At 40.7% G+C, this 19,862-nt stretch overlaps 1 protein-coding gene across 3 annotated transcripts in view; it reads right to left on the reverse strand.

The window, feature by feature from the left end:
* The window catches only part of AGAP1 (ArfGAP with GTPase domain, ankyrin repeat and PH domain 1), a 423,994-nt gene that overhangs the window by 292,169 nt on the left and 111,963 nt on the right, over positions 1-19,862 (reverse strand). For all 3 annotated transcript variants that reach the window (XM_021710731.1, XM_008054710.1, XM_021710732.1), the window contains 3 exons: positions 13,641-13,768; positions 12,325-12,480; positions 4,322-4,414 (listed from right to left, as the gene is read on the reverse strand). In XM_021710731.1, coding sequence (XP_021566406.1) covers positions 4,322-4,414; positions 12,325-12,480; positions 13,641-13,768 — 377 coding nt within the window. The remainder of the gene's footprint in view (positions 1-4,321; positions 4,415-12,324; positions 12,481-13,640; positions 13,769-19,862) is intronic.

Consider the following 19,862-nt stretch of genomic DNA (forward strand, 5'->3'; position numbering starts at 1 on the left):
ATCTCATTCCTAATTAACCCTAGGAATGCCAATCCTATGATGGTCTCCCTATGAGCCAGGAATGGTGGAATAACAGCTAAACACAGCTGGTCTGTCTGAAGAAGGAAGAAAAAACTCCCAGAGTAAAACATGATGAAGCAAAGATAGCATTTTAAATTCTTTTCTATGCTCTGAAACCTTACAAGACAAGATACTGTCTCAAAAGACTTAATGAGAAGGTTTTGTTTGTCCTCACCAAATAAAAATGTCACATTTTCTTTGTGGAAGCATGACAAGATAAACTGATCAAGATTTTTAAAAAATTCAAATATACTCTAGTGCATACCACTGAGTACAAGATGAGGTTGCTGGTGTCTTGTTCTGCAGTGTGAATACCAGGAGCAGGAGACTGCTAGGCTCTGGCCAGAGCTCCATGGAGGGCAGGAGGAAGCCAAGGCTTATGGCTGTGTATCTGTACTCAAATATAGAGATTAAAAAATGCTAAAAAGAAAGAAAGAAAGAAGAGCACACAGCTGCCGTCCCCCAAACAGACCTCCCATCTGCCACCCACGATTTGCATGTCACCTTCTCCGGGCTCATTTGTACTTCATTAACTGCCATTGACTTAACAAGATTTATGCAAATGACACCATAGGAGCTCCCTAACTCCCACTGCAATCAAGTGATTATGTATGTACAACTCTCCACAGCAATGAAAAATTAATACGTGACAAGCCCACTCGCTGCTGAGCCAGGCCTCTGGCTTTTATTTTTCTTGCTTTGCTTTTTAATTTTTACTCGAATAGATCTTATCTTATTAGCAAAAAAAAAAAAAAAAAAGGGAAACAGAACTCTGAACCAATCTCCTCCAAGACCCTAAAAATGACAAAACATGCAAGGTGAACCCAGGTCCACAAGAAGTGAAGTTATAGTCCAAAAATCAGTCATAATCTTGATGAGGAATCCTTAATTGGGGAAAAAAGAAAGAGATAAAGTCAATGACTACCATGATTCAGCTAGCTCCCACATTGCGGGGAAAAATCCTTGGTTCTTACAATGAACAAGTCATGGGGTGAATGTGAAACATGGTTAAAATAACCCACTGGAATGTGCAAAATCTGTAAAAACAGGGCTTAGGCTGCAGAAAGTGTTGATCACTGCCTTGCCTGGGTCCTAAACCATCCGTTACAAGATTCCTGTGGGGAGAAAAAGAGCCTGCAATGATCAAAATAGGGGCTAGTCCAAAAACCATGGCCATTAGCAACTCCATGAAGGCCGCTGAGATTCTAAAATGATTCCTCTACCATTAGGCAAAAGGTCCATTAGCCAGTGTGTGGGGCTTCAATCACGCAGACGGAGTCTTTACCACGGGCTGAGCACTAAGACAAAGTACTCTGCTGCTGGTGAGAAGGGCAGAGGACACGCATGTGGCTAACAAGATCAGGACGGGAATGAGATGACCCCTCCCACCCTGAGAACAGCCGAGCGTGGCTGCATGATCCCTGGAGAAACATGTTGCTGCAGGCAGAGTCTTAGAACTTTCTTTACACAGTCATAAGATATTTTTGTCTGAGGTCAGGGTTCACATGTTTAATATAAAACACCTAACTTTGCTTCCTAGGCTTTCTGAAGACTTTTCATCAATGGACAGTGGAAAGAGCAGATGCTGGGGCAGAGGGATCTGGTCTAAACCCTGGTCCCATCTCTTCCTAGCTGCCAGGTCTAGAACCCTCATCCTCTCTGGGTTTGAATTAAAGTAATTGTAACAGCCATCGCAATTACGGTGATGTTGAGAATTAAATGGGATGCTATGTGGAAAGCACTTAAATAATAAACATTCATTTAAGTGTTCATTTATTCAACAAATCAATTTGTTGAGTTTCTAGAATATGTTGGGCAGGTACTACCCCTTCAGACTCTGTCCCCTGCAATACTCTCATTTCATTTCCATGTTGAAGTCATCACACTGGGAGGGTTAGGAATTCAGACTATCTTGAATGATCTATGTTCCTTTAGAAACACAGGCACACACAGGGGTGTGAGATAAATGGAGACAACCGTCTATAGGCCCACATCAATCAGCACGACGCACAGAGAGGCTCTGAAAAGGGTGCCCTGAACATTACTAATTTAAAAATCTGGTTTTGCTATAATTTACAAATCCTCTGTGGAATCTCCACATCTAAGTGTTTCAAGGGATTCAGACATCATCCGATTCCCCCATTTTACAGATGATGCATCTGAGGCCTGGAACAGTGCAATTTCACTAGACCAGGTGTGGAGTTCAGAAGAAGCTTTTCTTTGGCTGCACATGGGGGGTGATTAGGAAGGACAAGGAGCTCCCTGTGCTCCAGAGTCACTGGGAAATCGGACTGTGATTTAGATTTCAACGAGATTATTTTGAACACTCACAATCAAAAGGATTCCAAGGACTAGATAATACTCATTTTATGCTTGATGGTCAACTCCAATCTGCACACATTGAAAATCTAGCCTATAAAGCTAGCCTTCTCCATAGAGGGGTATTTTAATCCATAGCAGGGTACAAATTAAATGAAGGTTCCAATTACACAGGGGTCCGCCTGGCTCGCACAGAGGGGCTCCTGCCATGTCAGTGAGCACTCCCACCCAAATCAACAATGGACAGGAAGTAAGGCTACCGTCTGTTATTAAGTTTTAATATTCCCAAAAGTAAATGTTTCTTAAATGAAAAAAAAGTTAAATAATTTTAAATTCCAGTTGAAATAGCATCTATAACATAAAAGGTATTTATTAAAATAAACTTATGCAGAGAAGTAGGTTATAAATAAATGCACAAAGAAAAAATGAACAACTATGTGCGTGGACTTCTAAAGTAAAGAAGCAGTTGTTCAGTGATAGCACCACCCATCAGCAAAGCAGAAAGTTGTTTCCTTTTTGTTTTTAAAAATATGGCGGCAAGAAATTTCTCTTAAAGGTAGCCCAGATCCGAATGTGTGTTTTACATAGAGGCTCCATGTCCTTGGTTACTACCTTCAGGCCTCTCTTCCCTGTCTGGTAAAGGCATGATACACCTTTGGGCAAGGAAGGAGCAAGCTCCCAGGCAGGCTCAGTTCTGCTGATGGAGGTGCAGTCATCAGTTCTGGGCTTCTCAGGAAACCCTGTGGACTCCCTCCCTTTGGCCGCACCCAAGATGCAGTGGCTGTATTTAACCCATTCCTCCCCAACATCTTCTTGCCGAAATTGCCCAGGCACTACTTTCCTAGCTTCTATTTGTTTCAAGTGGGTGAAACCTGCACCACCAGAATAATCCCACCTATTTGGGGGTAAGATGCTACCCTTCCAAAGGGTAGCCAGTGCCTATCTGAGCTCCTAAAGGATTAGTGAAGCAGTGTAGGTATCACAGGAGAGGAGACCAGAGAGGGGCTCAGTCTGAGGAGCACACAGATCACAAGCTTTGTCCACAAGAGGCAGAGCCATCGTCCTGCCCTGGAGGTTTTTCTCCCAGGCACTCGAAATCAATTGGCTTTCTTTAACAAACTAAAAGATGACATTACCAGAAGCTTAGCCTGCAGGGTTGAACTCTTTATTTTTATTCTCCTTGAAAAATATAACACCAATCTACGTCACACATGCATTCCAGGGTTTCTTACTTGAGACATGAAGTAATTTAGTACCCGGTTTCTGGGCTAATGAAAACCTATTCCAGGCTAGCAGCACAGGCCAAAACAAATGCTTGAATTCAAGTCCTGTTGTGTAATGAGGAAGTTTAATTAAGGCCCCACATTACAGCTGTAAATGTTCCTTTATATAATAAGGTCTAAATGAAACTGAACCTAATCAAAGTTACAATTCCTTCATTAGCAAATTACAAACAAGAGTGCACAGCTGACACACCGGCTATGATTATCACAACTAATTGCCTCGTTGTTACAAACCAGCCTGAAACAGTGTTCAGATGTCCGTCTGCAAGAGCAAATTAGGGCCACGTCGGGCTGTTCCTGTGATCACAAGGGGCTCTTGTACGGCGATCTGAGTTACCCCTGTCGACCGGCGGCCAGCGGCCCAATCAAAGCTGTGCTACAAAGGCAGCCTTTGAAGCCGCTCAGCCTGGAAACACACTCCATATGCAGGCGGGCAGACCGCACTTCATTAGGTCTGTTGTCACCGTTCCCTCTTCTCATTCTAATGATCCCATTTTAATACACACAGGAACCTCTGCTAATTGATGTCAAGTGAGAGACTTCTACATTCATCAACAGAGCACATCAGACAGACCTTGGCGCGCGAGCCAGCAGCATCTCCAGGAAGACCTGAGGTGTATCTCTGGCTACAGGGAGAGGAGGACGGGGATGAAGCGTACCTGTTTAATTGGGATGGCTCGGCCGCTCCCGATGCTGTCCGCCCGACTCTCCAGGCCTTTCTTCTCTTTGTCTGGGTCACTCCCTTTTCGAGACTGCAAGGCAAAAGGAAAGTTGGCATTTGGGTAAGGGTTGCAGTTCATAGGCGGGCCTCTGCCCCTGTTTGCACAACTCCTGTCAATACACATTTAGAAACCACGTATGATATATGTGTGTGCATACATATACAGACACGTCCCACAAGTAGACTGCTAAGTAGCTTGTCTCCACTGACTCATCATCTTAAAGAGAATCTGCTAAACTTTCCCCATGACTTTTCCACTGCAAAATTATATTTTAATTCTTTTTAAAGAGTTCAAAATTCAATTACTATAAACCAATGGACCATATAGGAAAGTAACGCCCAACAGGAAAACACATTCTGGTGCTGCAGTTAATATAGTCAAGGAAGAAAGGGTGCTTCGATGTTTATTTGGAAAACCTGCTACATAAATGTATACATTTAATTAATGTCTGAATGACTCAAAAAATTCTATTAGCTAGTCAGCTGTGCAACTTAACGGTACACCCTTGATTAGTATCAAAGAGCAGTTAATGTTTCCTTTTATTGCTTCTGGATGGTTAGAAAATGGCAAGTTCAAAGTTAAACTAGTGTATGAGACCACAAAAAGTAATAAAGGGAAAATAACTGCAAATATCCTTTTTTGACAAAATGTCAGTGTTTGGGAAATAATGAGCCATTTTGTTTGCCAAGTTCCTGAAACAATTATCTTGGATGTATTGCTGACACTGCAAAATACCCAGTAGCTGGCGACTGTCAGGAAGGGTGATGATGTTCAATCCAGGAAAGCCCCAACCAAAAGCGCACCTTGACTTGGGGAAAACTGAAGGAGCTCCACTATCTTAGTCTCCATCTCTTGATGGCATGAGCAAGTGTGAGCACAATGATTTTCTGACAGATTTATTTTATTATGAGAGAAAGATCTGAGACTCGTCCTCCTTAATAACTGTGCTGACAAGTGACAACTTCACTCCATTACTTTTCAATGGGAACATTACTCACGCAATATTGAAAATGGAGAAACATTTTCATGTGCTTTTCAAATCTGAGATGATATATGAAATGAACAGACTTTGTGGTGTCCAGTGCTACAATGAAAAGCTAATGAAATCCAGGTTCAAAGGGATGTGAGATAGAGCAGCTGTTTCATTTTGTTTCACTGTTTTTTAATATTAAAAGGAGCAATGCCATAAAAACAAAGGCTGATGGGACAAATTTAGGATTCTAGAAGAGGCTGCCGCCAAAGTTAAGGAGTACAAGGAGAAAAGTACCCATGATATAAATGCAGATCTAGCACTTCAAAGGATGTTACTCTCCTGAGTCAGTGTGTTCATTAGGAAACATGCTTCTTAGATGGTGACAGGAGCTAACGCTAACTGAACACCTACTATGTGCCAGGCACTGTGTGCCTTTTTCCTTTAGTATGGTAGAAGCCTAGCATGAGATGACAGGAAATAAGCAAAAAATAGAAAGTTGCAGAAGAATATAAAAAATAAAGCTTAGCCCTTTTAGCTAGAAGGGAAATAGAGATGTTTATCAATTCCTTGTCAATTGTAGGCTAATTTTCCCACTTTAATTAATTCTTAATCATATATAGTAAGAGCTACACAATACCTTGAATTCTCTTTTCCTCACATCTCAATTATGAGAAAAATAGTACTTGAGAGTTCTAGTCGCAAATACATTCCAAATACATTCCAAAGCTCACAGCAGTAACATTAAAAAAAAAGTTTTAAAATCAACAACAAATAATCAAAATACTTTGGGGATTTTACAGGTTCTAAGTTTCTAAATTTGGGAATTCATCTTCATTATTCTCTATTAACCAGGATAATTAACAAAACAAACATTTAAAAAAATTAACATCTTCCTCAAGGGAGCACATCTGTCCCCACAGCCACTCTGTTCTCGGAGCAGAATTTCAGATTCCACCGAAAGTGGGAAGAAATGGTCAATTACATTGCTGAAAACACCTTGGAAGATGAATTTTGAAGAACTAACCTCAATATCTGACCACACACTCTGCGATAAGTGAGATTAAAACTTAGGTAAGACTTCATTGAAGAAAATAAAACAAAAATTTTCTGACAAATGTTTTAATTTAGTGGAGAGAGTCATATAACCAAAGTGTAAAAGAAAGAGCAGCGGCAAACTGCCAGACGAAAGGGCTTGCTGTACCTCAGCCCCACAATTACTTTGTCTACTACAGGCTGTATCAATAAAATTGAAATCCAACAACTAGACTGAAACAAATCTACTGGACATAAAACACTGCATCACATATCAATTCTCAGTAAAGTCTCCTTGTTTTTCTGTCAACTTTGGAGACTTTATCACTAACAGGACATCCTTCTGTTCCTGCTGAAATGGCTCACTGGATACAAAGCAGCCCTCAGGACCCACTGTGTGTGTGTGTGTCAGGAGTCAGTGTCCACTGCATCCAGCCTGCCACACACTACTAGAAACAGAACAAGAGTTGATCACACCCATCACAGAAGGATCAGACATTTAAAATCAATGCACAGCAAGCTATAATAGTAACTGATTAGCCTCTAATCACTGAATATGGAGGTAAAGATAGGTTAACAAAGTCTAATTATAACCTGCTTCTTTACAAAAATGTTTAACTTCTTCCCAAGTGATGAAAGGAGCCATAAGGGACAATTCCACCAACTACCTGCTTACAGGGACAGGAGCACACTGCTAAGAGCCTGCAGTATCAAACAGAAATCTGCTTTTTCCCTTTTAACCAATGGCTAAGTCAAAGGCTGCTGCAACATATTATGAGAGACACTCAGATGTTCCTTTTCTACAAAAAAAAAAAAAAAAAAAATGCCATTCAAGCAATTCTATTTACATTTACATTATACATTCTGCTGCCTTATTTTTTACAGTGAGTTTCTATGAGTTGAGCAATATTTATTCAAAATCTTTGGTTCCTGAGTATGCTTGGCTCTGTTTAATGGTATCAGCATTAAAAAAAAAAAATCACGTAAATGACAATTGTTATTACAAAGCTTGGAAACAGGCAAAGCAATGTAATGTACAATTTAAGGATACATAATAGGGTAAGTTAAAACATGGATGGATATGGATAATATACCCTAAATTCAGGTTACTGTCAATCCCTGGGCAGAGAGGCAGGAGAATGTATTCAGGAGGCACACACAGAGGAATGCAACTTTTACTTATGACTTGCTTATTTCTTGAAGAAGCAGTCACAGCAGCAACGTGGAAGAAAAACGCTTGTATTTGTATTTTTCCTCTCGTGTTTGTGTGTTCCTCTCTTAAGTTTGGGTATGTGGCAATAGACTATGGACTCTAATCCTATGATTTCCAAGTATGATACTCGGCTGACTGGTTATGTGGGTCCCTGACTCTTATTCTCTCACGATATGTGTGGTACTTTCTGCAGTCTAGTTATGTGTAAATAGATTTTGGATTCTTATCTCCTCATCTAGACATGTGGTACTCTGCATGGTGAGTACACATGTGTTTTATTTTTCAGTATGTTTGAAAATATTTTCTAATAAAATATATTAACCACACATACACTGGGACTACTAAGCTAAATTAATTGTCCTAAAAACCCAAATTACAAAACTATGGTAGAAGCCTAGCATGAAATGACAGGAAATAAGCAAAAAATAGAAAGGTGCAGAAGAATATAAAATATAAAGCTTAACCCTTTTAGCTAGAAGGGAAATAAGGATATTAATCAATTCCTTGTCAACTGTAGGGTAATTTTTCCTCTTTAATTAATTCTTAATAATGTATAGTAAGAGCTACACAATACCTTGAATTCTCTTCTCCTCATATTGCAATTATGAGAAAGATAGTACTTGAGAGTCCTAGTCACAAATACATTCCAAAGTTCACAGTGGTAATATTTTTCAAAAGTTTTAAAATCAACAACAAATAATCAAAATACTTTGGGAATTTTACAGGTTCTAAATCTCTAAATTTGTGAATCCGTCTTCATTATTCTCTATTAAACAGGATAATTAACAAAACAAACATTTTTTAAAAATTAACATCCTCCTCAAGGTCTTTTTAGATTTGTTTCCTCAAAAAAATGATTTTTCAATGAAATAAGTAAAATAAGACATAGTTTAACTTTGGATTAGTAAAGGATAATTTTTTTTTTTTGAGTTGGAGTCTCACTCTGTCGCCCAGACTGGAGTGCAGTGGCCGCTCCCGGCCACCGCAGCCTCGACCTGCTGGGCTCCGGCGATCCTTCCGCCTCAGCCTTCCAAGTAGCCGGAATTATAGGCATGCACTACCACGCCCAGCTGATTTTTTGATTTATGGTAGAGATGAGGTCTCGCTGCCCAGGCGGATCTCGAACCCGCGGGCTCAGGCAATCCACTCACCTCAGCCTCCCAAAGGCGTGGGATTACAGGCTGAGCCACCAAGCCCGGCTTGTAAAGGATAATTTTTACTACAAATATAACACATGATTCATTACTATTACAGATATTTTGTTGGTACTTTTTTTTTAAGTGCATGTGATTTATTTTTGTTTAAAATTTGTATATATGCAAAAAAAAAAAAAATCCTGGAAGTACAAAACATTAGTCAGGAGTGGTACATTACAGATCTGCTTTATAAAATGTTTAAGAATGGTATTTGAAAAATGACATGTGTACTACTTAATTAGCTATGGCCTTTTTCTGATGGTCTAATAAACAAGGTGGATCGTGCCCCTCCATTTGGGTGTTACAAACCCCAGTCTGCATATATTTTATTTACTAAGACTGTCCACAGACAGTATATCTGTCCTCCCACTGGACACTTTTAAATAAATACACATTTTGACAATTTAGGCCAATAACCACCAACAAGTGCTGGGAATATTTAAGAATAGAAGCAAATTGGTAACAACACAAATTTAATTTCTTAATTTTTATGATTTCAAAATTAATTTGCCTTCCTTTTGTTCCTTGGATGACACTGACATCTAGTGGAGTTAATATTTCCAAGGTCTTCAACTTAAAAATATACCTCCTGCATCAGCAGCAGCAGCATCACCAATACCACCACCACCACCACCACCACCACCACTATCATCATCATTTCGTTCAATGTCAAGTTCAGTAACGACCAACATATAGGTCCCCGCCTGGGATTTTAGCTTTCTTTTCCTTAAGTGCCATGATGCAAACCTGTTATGATGTTAGGTTCTTTCCACATTACTGTTTCCACTAATACCAGCTGAGCAGCTTGATTCAATTTCTGACATGGTTTACTATCAAGTTATTTTCCAAGGAGAAAGGAGAAAGAGAACAACATTGACAACACACAGGTTCATAGGTAGGCCATTATGTTATAAGAAACATTAATGGTGACATAATTAATGGTAATTTTCAGCCACCATAACAAAGAGTTCACCTGCTCTGCCCGAACAACGGTGTCTTCCTGGCCTCTGCGTGGCCCTGTGTGTCTATGGCTTGAATCAGATCTAAGAGGGCCTTAATCTCTCAGCATTCTCCTCTCCTCCTGGTACACAAAGTCCCCTCTCCCTTCACTCTAAACCATGTTTCTTTTGAACTTGGGTTCATTCTGACAACAAGTTTTCCTCATAGACACAGAGCAAAAACCAGGGCTCTGCAGAGAACACATGTTAAGTAAATATTTATTAACTGAGTAATTAGTTTGATTCTCTCTGCTTTAAAGTGGTCTCCTTTGTAACCCACCTGGGTTATCAATAACCTAGTAGGCTGGGTCTAGGACACTATTTTCTGGCAAATTCCAACTCTAGAGCTTCTAAAGGGTGAGGATGGGGATGTGCTGGTGGTCTCCTTATATAAAATACTTTAAAGATACTTCTTGCTTTTTACATTTCTTTCCCTAGAATAGAAACCAAAGTCAATGAGTAGAAAATGTGGCCTTGGACAATGTCTGAGACTGGGTGATCTCCCTCTGCCACTCCCTTAATGGGTAGCCAAGATACAGAAGAAATTTTCATCTACCATGTTAACAAACCTTCCCTCCTCCCACCGTGCTGGTAGACTGCTTACTGTCCACCCTCTCTGAACCCAGCTGCATCTCTGGCGATTGGTTTCTCAAGCCCATTGAGTCACCGCGTAGCCTGTTCTGTGAGGTGACACTTCAACCAAAAGACCCCCAACCTGGATGTAGAGAAGGGCTACAAGTGTTTGATAGAATCAGGAAGTAGCTGTTTTAGGAGGCTGCTTTTATTTTGTGTCTGAAGAAATTTCATAAGATATCTTATTCATGTATAAATTTACACAACAGATATTCACCTGTATTTTGCAGAAACATAAATACCTACCGATGAAGTTTGCTTAACACTATCAGAAATCATTTCCATGACATCAACAGTAGGGAGAAAATATGGAAGCAATGCTGCCAAGTCTCTTCTGCCCCCTACAGGAACCTTACCAGCAGCCTCACTGCAGAAGCACTGTTATTTCCAGCTCAGAGAGGTCAAGTAACTTCCTAAGGTCAAACAGCCATCAGCAGGGGAGGCCAGGATCTGAGCCTGGTGTGTCTGATCAGTTCTTACTCTGCTGCCCAGCAGCACTATCTGTGGGAGCTGATGTGGCACAAGACATTAGGCAAGAAAAGGAGAGGGTGAGGAGGAGGGGACTGTTCTGTCACCATAGGCCTCGCAGTAATGACCACTCAATGGGAGACTGCTAAAAACATGGCAGGACGGGGAAGGAGGACCTATCGGACAAGAAGCCCAACATCCAGAGGGCCATCATCCAACAGGGGCAGGGGATCAGATAAAACACTACCAGCCATACCATCAGAGTCCTTTTTTAGCTCAAGATAGGAAATACTAACTTCCTTACGTCTAAGTCAGCAGTAATCAACCCAAAAGATAAGCTGAATGTTTTGTAACAGGGTACCTTTGGGACTGGATAATTCTTTGTTGTGAAGGGCCGACCTGTGCATTGTAGGAAGTTTAGCACCACCCCTAGTTGCTACCCATGACTAGTGCCTGCAATACCTTACCCGTCCACCCCCATCCTCCTATTGTGATTGACCAAAATTTCTGCAGAAATTGCCAAAAATGCAAAACCACCCTGATTGAGTACCACTGTTTAAAAACATATGCTTGTAATGCAAAGAGCTAGTCCAGGGAAGGAAAGTGTTCTTCTCAAGTCAAAAGACTTGTCACACACACCCAAAGCTCTGCCTGGAGTTCTGAGCTCAACTGTAACAACTCTGTGATTGATTGGTGATGTCTGTTGTACATAAAGGAAGGGACATGGTAGTAGCACTTTGCTTCCTCTGTAGTTCAGGGACACTATGCATCTTAATTGTCCAGAGAACTTTTAAAAATGACACATGCCTGGTCCACATCTACAGATTCAGAGTTTCCAAGTTTGAGCCCAGATTTCTGATCTTATTTTAAAATGCTCCACAGATGACTCTGAGGAAAACCCAAGTGGACAGCCTTTATGCCAATAAGTCTCCAGGAAGCACTTGAGGCTTGTGGTGCTGAAGGCCACACCTATCTCCCCATGTTACCTCCACTCCCTGAGGGTGGTCCTCAGGCCTCCCAGCATGAGGAGAAGAGGACCTGTGGATTGTAATGGCTGATATATTTCATCTGAAGGATTAGATACACACATTTGGGAATTGTGGCAATTTTGTCACCTCTTCATATCCAACATGACATGGCTTTAGAGACCACACAAGTCACAAAATAATAAATATCTTCATACACACCCCTCACTCTTCATTTCTGACACATGTATCTGTACTTGTCCACACTGAGAAATTTCCACTCTACTCAATATCTAAATCTTTGCTTCTTGTAATTTTCTTAGACTTGCACAGAAATCAATGCTATTCACATGACTATAGTTTGGATTCTACCAATAACATCCAACCATCTGGCAACCAGGATTATATGAATGGAAGCTCTTCAGCAACACGCTCAAGTCTCCACCCACAGTTGATACTCACGGTGAAAAGGTTGGACCGGCGCTTGGACTGCTTACGAACGGGTGTCGGCGTGTTGGCAGTGGGTGGAACATCAATCCGAAGTTCCTTCTGGCTGGTGCTGGGAGTTGATGGAACAGAGGACGAGTAGTCGCTTAAACTCCCTCCTCCGTTACTTGTCTAAAATGATTAAAAACCAAGGTCTTATTAATGACACACTCTGGGAACATAAGGACTTCACATAAACGGGGTCATAACCAATAAGTTAGCAAGTCACACTGAAGAGACACATGCAAGACAGACTGGATGTCCTCTCTTGGTATTAAGTATGCATGGTCTCATTCTAGTGCACACAGATCATCTCATATTGTTGTTCTAAGAAAAGTGACTTAAGGAAAAGAAGTCTCTAACATTTAACTTAAAGATTTTTGAGAGTTGAAAAGTAGTTATTTCCTATTTCCTCTAAAAATGAAGGAGTTGGTTAAACTAAATGGATTCTGTGGTTTCTTTACTGCTCTAGATCAGATGCTGAGAGGACTGGTTTCGCTTAGTAGAACCATAACTCACATTCTGAAAATGACACCTTGAAAATCTAAGTGCTTTTGGAAAATATTTCAAGATTCACAGAAACAATCTCGACTGTACCTTTAAAGGCTCTGACAATACATTCTAAGTTTACTGACTTTCCAAGCAAATTGAAAGCATGATACCAAATCTTTTCACTGTACCCTAAAAAAAAGGTGCCAGTAGAATACCTGCCCCAGAAATGTAATTAAAAAACAAGCAGAGGCAGAACAAAGCCAGTTCTTTCCCTTAACAAGCTTTTCATTGGGTTCTTCAAAGTGACAATTATTTCATTTGCTTCCAAGTAAATAATTTAGCAAAATGTTACAGAAAGATAGCAGTTTCTATAGGACCTAAGGGGGATGCTAATTATAATTGAATGCCATTACCAATCTTGGCATATAGAGGGACTAGCCATTAAGATTTACTCACATCAGTTCAGCCTATAAGCAGACGAGGACCAGGACTAGAGCAGGGTGACTTAAATCAACAGTGAGGACTAAGGTACACGCCTGGCATCACCACCCATGCCAGCATGCCTCATAATACAGGCAGCAGGGGGACCGAAAATATTAAAGAATGATTCCCATAAAAACCACTTGGCCACAGCAGTTTCTGAAGGAAACATTAAGTCAATTACAACATGCTGTTATTTATAAAGTTGAAAAGAAAAAAAAAGACATCAACCTTAGCATTGGCTGTGAATACTACCTGTACATTCTCTTTGGTTCTAACATGCCTTTCAGTCCAAGTTCCCATGCCGCCCAACAACATACCTGGCTTATGTGCACAGCAGACACCTGTGCGGAGCAGACAGAGGAATGGCTTGGAGAATTGGGTAGTGACTTGCAGGGTCCAATGGACAGCTGCTGCTTCTTCCTTGTGGCAACAATCTTCTGGGCAACTGATAGACACAGAGATCAAAGAAATCAACATGAATCAATTTCCCAGAGCCTCTTTCAATCCCCTGCCCCCACCCCAGCTAAATGTGGCCAAAGCAAGCTCTGGCCAATGGAGTAAGAGGAGAAGGATCATGTAACAGTTTTCAGAAATCTTCCTTGAGAGCGTGCTCTTGACCCATTTCTTCTTTGTGACTTTTTCCCACTTGCTGCCTAAATTGCACATATGTTGTCTGTAGCCCCAGCAACCATCTTGGACCATGAGGTAACGTTGAGAATGGAAGCCACACTTGGTGAAGCCACATAGAAGGCGAAAAAAGCTGGTCCCTGACTCCACAGAAGGCCTCAGTCCTGCTCAGACCATCTCAAAGGAATGTGAACCAAAAAGTACACACTTGTCTCATTTAAATTATTCTAATGAAGCAATTTTTCTTCCAGTGACGTGTAGCAAAAATAATCCTAAATATAAAACAGGGCAATTTAACCAAGCCCTTCTGAAAGTCAGAAATATCTGCCTGCAAAGCCTAAAGAATTACTCTTTTCTACAAGTTATCATGTGGAATTATATTCAAGGACATGTAATTATATCAAAGACCTTTTTTTATTTAAATATATTACTATACGCATTCGAAGTTTATCTTAATCAATACAAATCTAAATTCAACCAGCCATAACTTCTCTTGGCAAATAAGCTCGCTGATAAAGCATACTGAATTTAATTGGAAAGGAAGTCAACGATTAGAAAACTCTTCCTACACCAATAGGTGTCACTACAGCAGAATAGCTACAGTTTTTATTTGAATAGATGCATGTCTTTGGGGACTAGCTGTAATTAAGTTCAGTGATATTCAATCCTTGTCTTTGTCTAGATGGTTGCTATTTTCAAAGATGCCCATGCACAGGAAGACGTCATCACTCCCCAGCAATAGGTTACAGCAGAGAAGGAGCCCACAGAGTGTTTACAGATGATTTCTTTTTCAAATGAATACAATTTTAATAAGGAACTGGTTTGTCCACAGTGTATGGTTTTCATGTAAATGAATGATAGTATAAATATGATTAAGTGAAAATGCAATATATAAAAAATGGCTCCCAGAGATGAAGAAGCAGCTTCATTAGTTATATCCCACCTCCAATAGGCCTCTTATCATCCTGAAAGGATGATATCAATTAATTTATCTTCCCGTAGTGTATTGATCATAACCTTCATCAGCTAATCATGTTTAAATTACAGAGGAAAATCGTAGCACTCTGTCATTTCAAAGCCATTGGCATATTGATCTGGGGTCTTTGAAGACATATATTAGAATATCTTAAAAATCATTATGTGAACTCAAAAATAAAACCTAAGATCAGATTCCAAGAGCTGTAAACCTTGTGTCATATAAGTGTACTAAAATTCAGAAGACCAAAAGTAAATCAACTAAAAATCACAATTGCCTAAGTGATTGCAATTTATTCCTATTTTTCTCTTGAAAAATAGCAGAAAGCAGTTTGTGATGATCAACTACACTGCATTTTGATTTTGCTCCCAGCCTCAGAGTTACTATTCAGCTGGATGACCACATTGACTTCAAACTCATAAGAAACACACAAATGTCAGAATTAAATAAGACTAGGATGCTAACTTTGAGAGCTTTGTAGACATTTTCTATAAATGCTTTCCACGCTAAGGGAAGATTTGAGAAACTTACTAAGACAAGTCAAATATGTTATTAAAACCCTCATTTTATGAAACTTCAAATGCAAGTGAATGTTCCATCCTTCCTACCTGAGGCTAGAAAAAGCACATTCATGAGTAAAGTGAATATTTTTACAGTAAAGTCTCACATCAAACTATGGACAGGAAGTACAGAGTAGGAACCACATGTTCATGGCCACAATTCTTCCACCCACTTAATTATCATTCTATCACATTAATTATCAAAAAAATAAAGACACAATAGCCAATAACTGGTAGCACCTTCTTTTAACTTCACTGCTTATTTTTCACCCATACCTGTCCTATTTCCCCTCTACCATCAATTTTTAAATCCTTCCTACTTCCACATACAAATGAAGGAAAGAAATTTATAAATATTTTGTTTGTAAGTACATAGACTGTTTTAGAACTACAGGGTAACCCATAAGAAAAAAGGAAAGTCTATTTAACAAAGAACAAATAGTATCTGACTTAAGAGAACGACACAAAGGAGAAGGGGAAGGACTGTTCTGTAAGGTCTGCCATTTCCTCCTCACTGTGAAAATGGAAATCTACTGCAGGTTCACTACTCTGTAACAGTCACACGTGTGCTATGGTTGTTGTCATTACTTGCTTTACATCCCAAGGAGTGGCATCTCTGGGCACTCCACTTACAGACATCTCTACCGCGCCTTGGGAGGCTGAGGTGTGTGGATTGCCTGAGCCCGCGGTTTCAAGACCCGCCTGGGCAACTTGGCGAGACCTCATCTCTACAATAAATTAAAAATTAGCCGGGTGTGGTAGGGTGTGCCTGTAGTTCCAGCTACTTGGAAGGCTGAGGCGGAAGGATCACCAGAGCCCAGCAGGGCGAGGCTGCGGTGGCCCGGAGCGGTCACTGCTCTCCAGTCTGGGTGACAGAGCGAGTCTCCGACTCAAAAAAAAAAGACATCTCAATAAGTGAATTGTTTGGGAGGGTAAAAGCTAATGCGACAACTGCCATTCAAGACAGTGCTGTGACCTATCTTCACATGACTGCGTGAAAGTCTGGGTGAATTCATAAGAGTCCCTGAACAGGAACACTGGGAACAGGAACACTGGGAAGGTATGTAAGGGGATGAGACCTCCCTCCCTAAAAACAACCCAAAGGAAATGGAACATCATGGGAAGGGAGGAAGTGGTTTTTCTGTAAACATAATCATTAATTACTCATGATACTTAGAATATTTAAATTCAAGTATTTAACATTTATTTAAATGCTAATAGCTTTAAACAATATTACCTCAGACTATGCTGGCTAGGCAGTTTTTATAACCACTGAGTTTCTGTCTGTATTTGATCATTCAATAAATGAACCTGCTACATATTTTATACAAGCATGTGGATTTATGTCTATATATGCATATATAAATACATATGTATTAAGCATACATGTTTAATGTAAATGTGTATATCAGAAAAACACCTGAACTTGTTTAAAAGAATATGGAACTTCTATTGTTGAGACCGGCGATTTTCTCAAATTTGGTGACATACTTGACTATGAATCTGCCACATGAGCTACTCATGAATCTAAAATGGTGTCGCCAATAGGTCCTGAACATGTTTACTCTTTTACCACTGATTTACTTACCTTCATGATAGTTCAACAGTAATGTTCTGTGTTGTTTAAAAGGCGCTTCCTCTACAATTTAAGAATTGTATTTGGATAACAGATAAAAGGTATCCTTTAATCAGTCCCTTGAATTGCGTTATAATTATAAATATAATCATGCTGTATACAGCTCAAAAGCAAGCAAGCCCAACCATTGGGGTCAGAAGTGAGAAGGAGGCCCATCTTTAGGTAGCAAGGTAGGCTGGTGCCTGAAGGACACGAGGAGCTTCTGGGGGCTAGAAATGAACCCTCCTGACCCGGGGATGATTCTGTCATAATTTTTTAAGCCCATTCATTTTCATGGATGTTTTCCAATTCTTCTATCAAAAGAAACAGCAAGAAAAGTGAATTTAAAGCTTTCCACTCTACAGAAGATAAATGCTACCTTTTAATTAGTGGTTAAAAATAAGACTCTCAGCTCCCAAATAAGGCTTCGTTCAATCCTGACATAATGCTGAATTTCTACCTCCATGCTGTTTCTAAATCACACTAAATGAGGAAAACAACAGCTTCTGGTCATACCAAAAATGTCCAGGCCAGACGCATACCTCCTGAGCTAGGTGGTATGGGCTGGGCCGGGCGGTCTAAGCTTCTCATCTACTAATTCATCTAATCCTCTCAGTTCTTTCACTCCGCAGATAAGAAAAACAAGGCAGTGAGGCCGCCAGTGCAGTTGGTCAGCTCCCTGACTGGTCACAATACCACCAGGTTGCAGTGAAACACCCAATCTTCCTGCCAGTACCCCCTGCCTGGACTATTCTGGTTCCAGGGCAGGATCATATGTTCTTCTACCCTGTATCCCTACTTTTCCTCAATTTCTAAATTTTATTTTTATAATTGATGAAAAGGACTGAGTGTGGTGACTGGCACAAAGGAGATGCTCACCAAGGCTGCCCCAATCAAAATGTGTGTCAAACAACATTTCCCAGCCAGCCTTCTTGAAAGCAAGTAGATGCTGCCTGTTCTCTGTGACTTCCACAACCTGGCTTCTGCCACTGCCCCCTGGGTTGAGCCTGCCATTGCTTGGTCACTGGAAACTGCCTGACAGCCAAGTTGCATGTTACTTGACCTCTGGGCAGCATTTGGTGTTACAGATCAGTCCTCCTTTCCTCTTTCTCATCTTCCATGATCCCTGACTTCCCTGGTTTTCTCCTCTGGCTGGAACTTCTCTTTTTCATCCTCCTTTGCTGGCTCTTGAAGCGTTGGGGTTGCCCAGGCAGTCTTTTTTTTTTGCCCTCTTTTATCCCATACTCTCTCCCTGGGCCACTTTCTCCACATGAATGTCAGTCACCACCTCAATGCCAAGGGCTCCCAGCATCACTATAAAGAGCCCTGCCTCACATCCTGTATTCTGGAATTATGTATCCAACAGCTCACTCAGTATCTCCCTTGGACATGTCAGAGGCATTTCTGAGTCTATGTTCCCAGCTTAACTCTCCTTGCTTCTCCTCTATTTTCTAGCTCAGTCAATGGTACAACACACCCCTCAGGCATGGAGAGAAGAGATCTAACAGATTAATTCTACCATAAGTCACAAATTGGCTCATGCCTATAATTCCAGCACTTTGGAAGGACAAGGTAGGAGGATTTCTTGAGGCCGGGAATTTGCAATCAACCTGGGCAACATAGAGAGAGACACTGTCTCTATCCCCCACCCCAAGAAAATAAAAGCTATCACCAGAATTTCTCTGAAAATCATCTTCATTGTCACTGTTTTGATCCAAGACCTTATCCCCCCCATAGCTGGTAATCAAAACAGCTTCCAAACAAGCCCTCCTAAAGCCAAAGCTTTGAGATTACTGCAGGGTAATCTTCTCAAAGGCAAAATTTGTCATGACATTGTTTGTTATACAGTTTTTCAATAGCTCTGGTAACACAAACCCCAAAGCTGAAATTCCTTAGCAAAACTGGGCTCTTTCATGTTTGTGAAGGGTGGGTTTTCTATTCCTGGTACTCCCCTACATTAGCAGACTGTATTAGCACTGCAGTCTCTTCTGGAATAAGGAGAGCCCTCAGATAAGTCCCACGTACATGCTTTATGGGGTACCAGATGACACATGGGGAGTGGAGAAAAGGGGAACAGTAGGTTAAGGACAACATTGTGAAAGTGTGTAAATCTGAGTGACACTGGAAAGCCAAAACTAGATGCCAAGTAGTGATGTAGTGTAAATCAAGCCAGATTTGAGGAAGCTGATTCTGCTGGCTACTGGGAGAAGCTGGAATACGTTGAAGCCAATAACTCGGGAGGAGGGGGACAATTCTGAGTAAGCAATGTGTGGTAGGAATTCAAGTATGAATGACACCTCTAAACAATATTTCAAATATTTATAATAGGCTGGGCTCAGTGGCTCAGCCTGTAATCCAGTACTTTGGGAGACTGAGGTAAGTGAACTGCCTGAGCCCGCAGGTTCAAGACCAGCCCAGGCAACTTAGAGAGACCTCATCTCTACAATAAATCAAAAATTACTCAGGCGTGGTAGCATGCGCCTATAGTTCCAGCTACTTAGAAGGCTGAGGTGGAAGGATTGCTGGGGCCCAGCAGGTTGGGGTGGCCATGAGTGTGCCACTTGCATTCCACCCAGGGCAATGGAGTGAGACCCCAACGCACACACAAAAATATATATATGTACATATATAATAGACACACTTATAAAAATCAACTGGCATAAGACTAAACTAAACTAACTTCACAAAAGCACCGTTTCAAGTTGGAGGGCACTGCATGCTTTGTATTTATCTTTGGTGCTACCACCCAAAGGTGACATTT

The sequence above is a fragment of the Carlito syrichta genome, unplaced genomic scaffold (genome assembly GCF_000164805.1).
Source record: "Carlito syrichta isolate Samal-C Ts95f unplaced genomic scaffold, Tarsius_syrichta-2.0.1 Scaffold298871, whole genome shotgun sequence".
Lineage (NCBI taxonomy): Eukaryota > Metazoa > Chordata > Mammalia > Primates > Tarsiidae > Carlito > Carlito syrichta.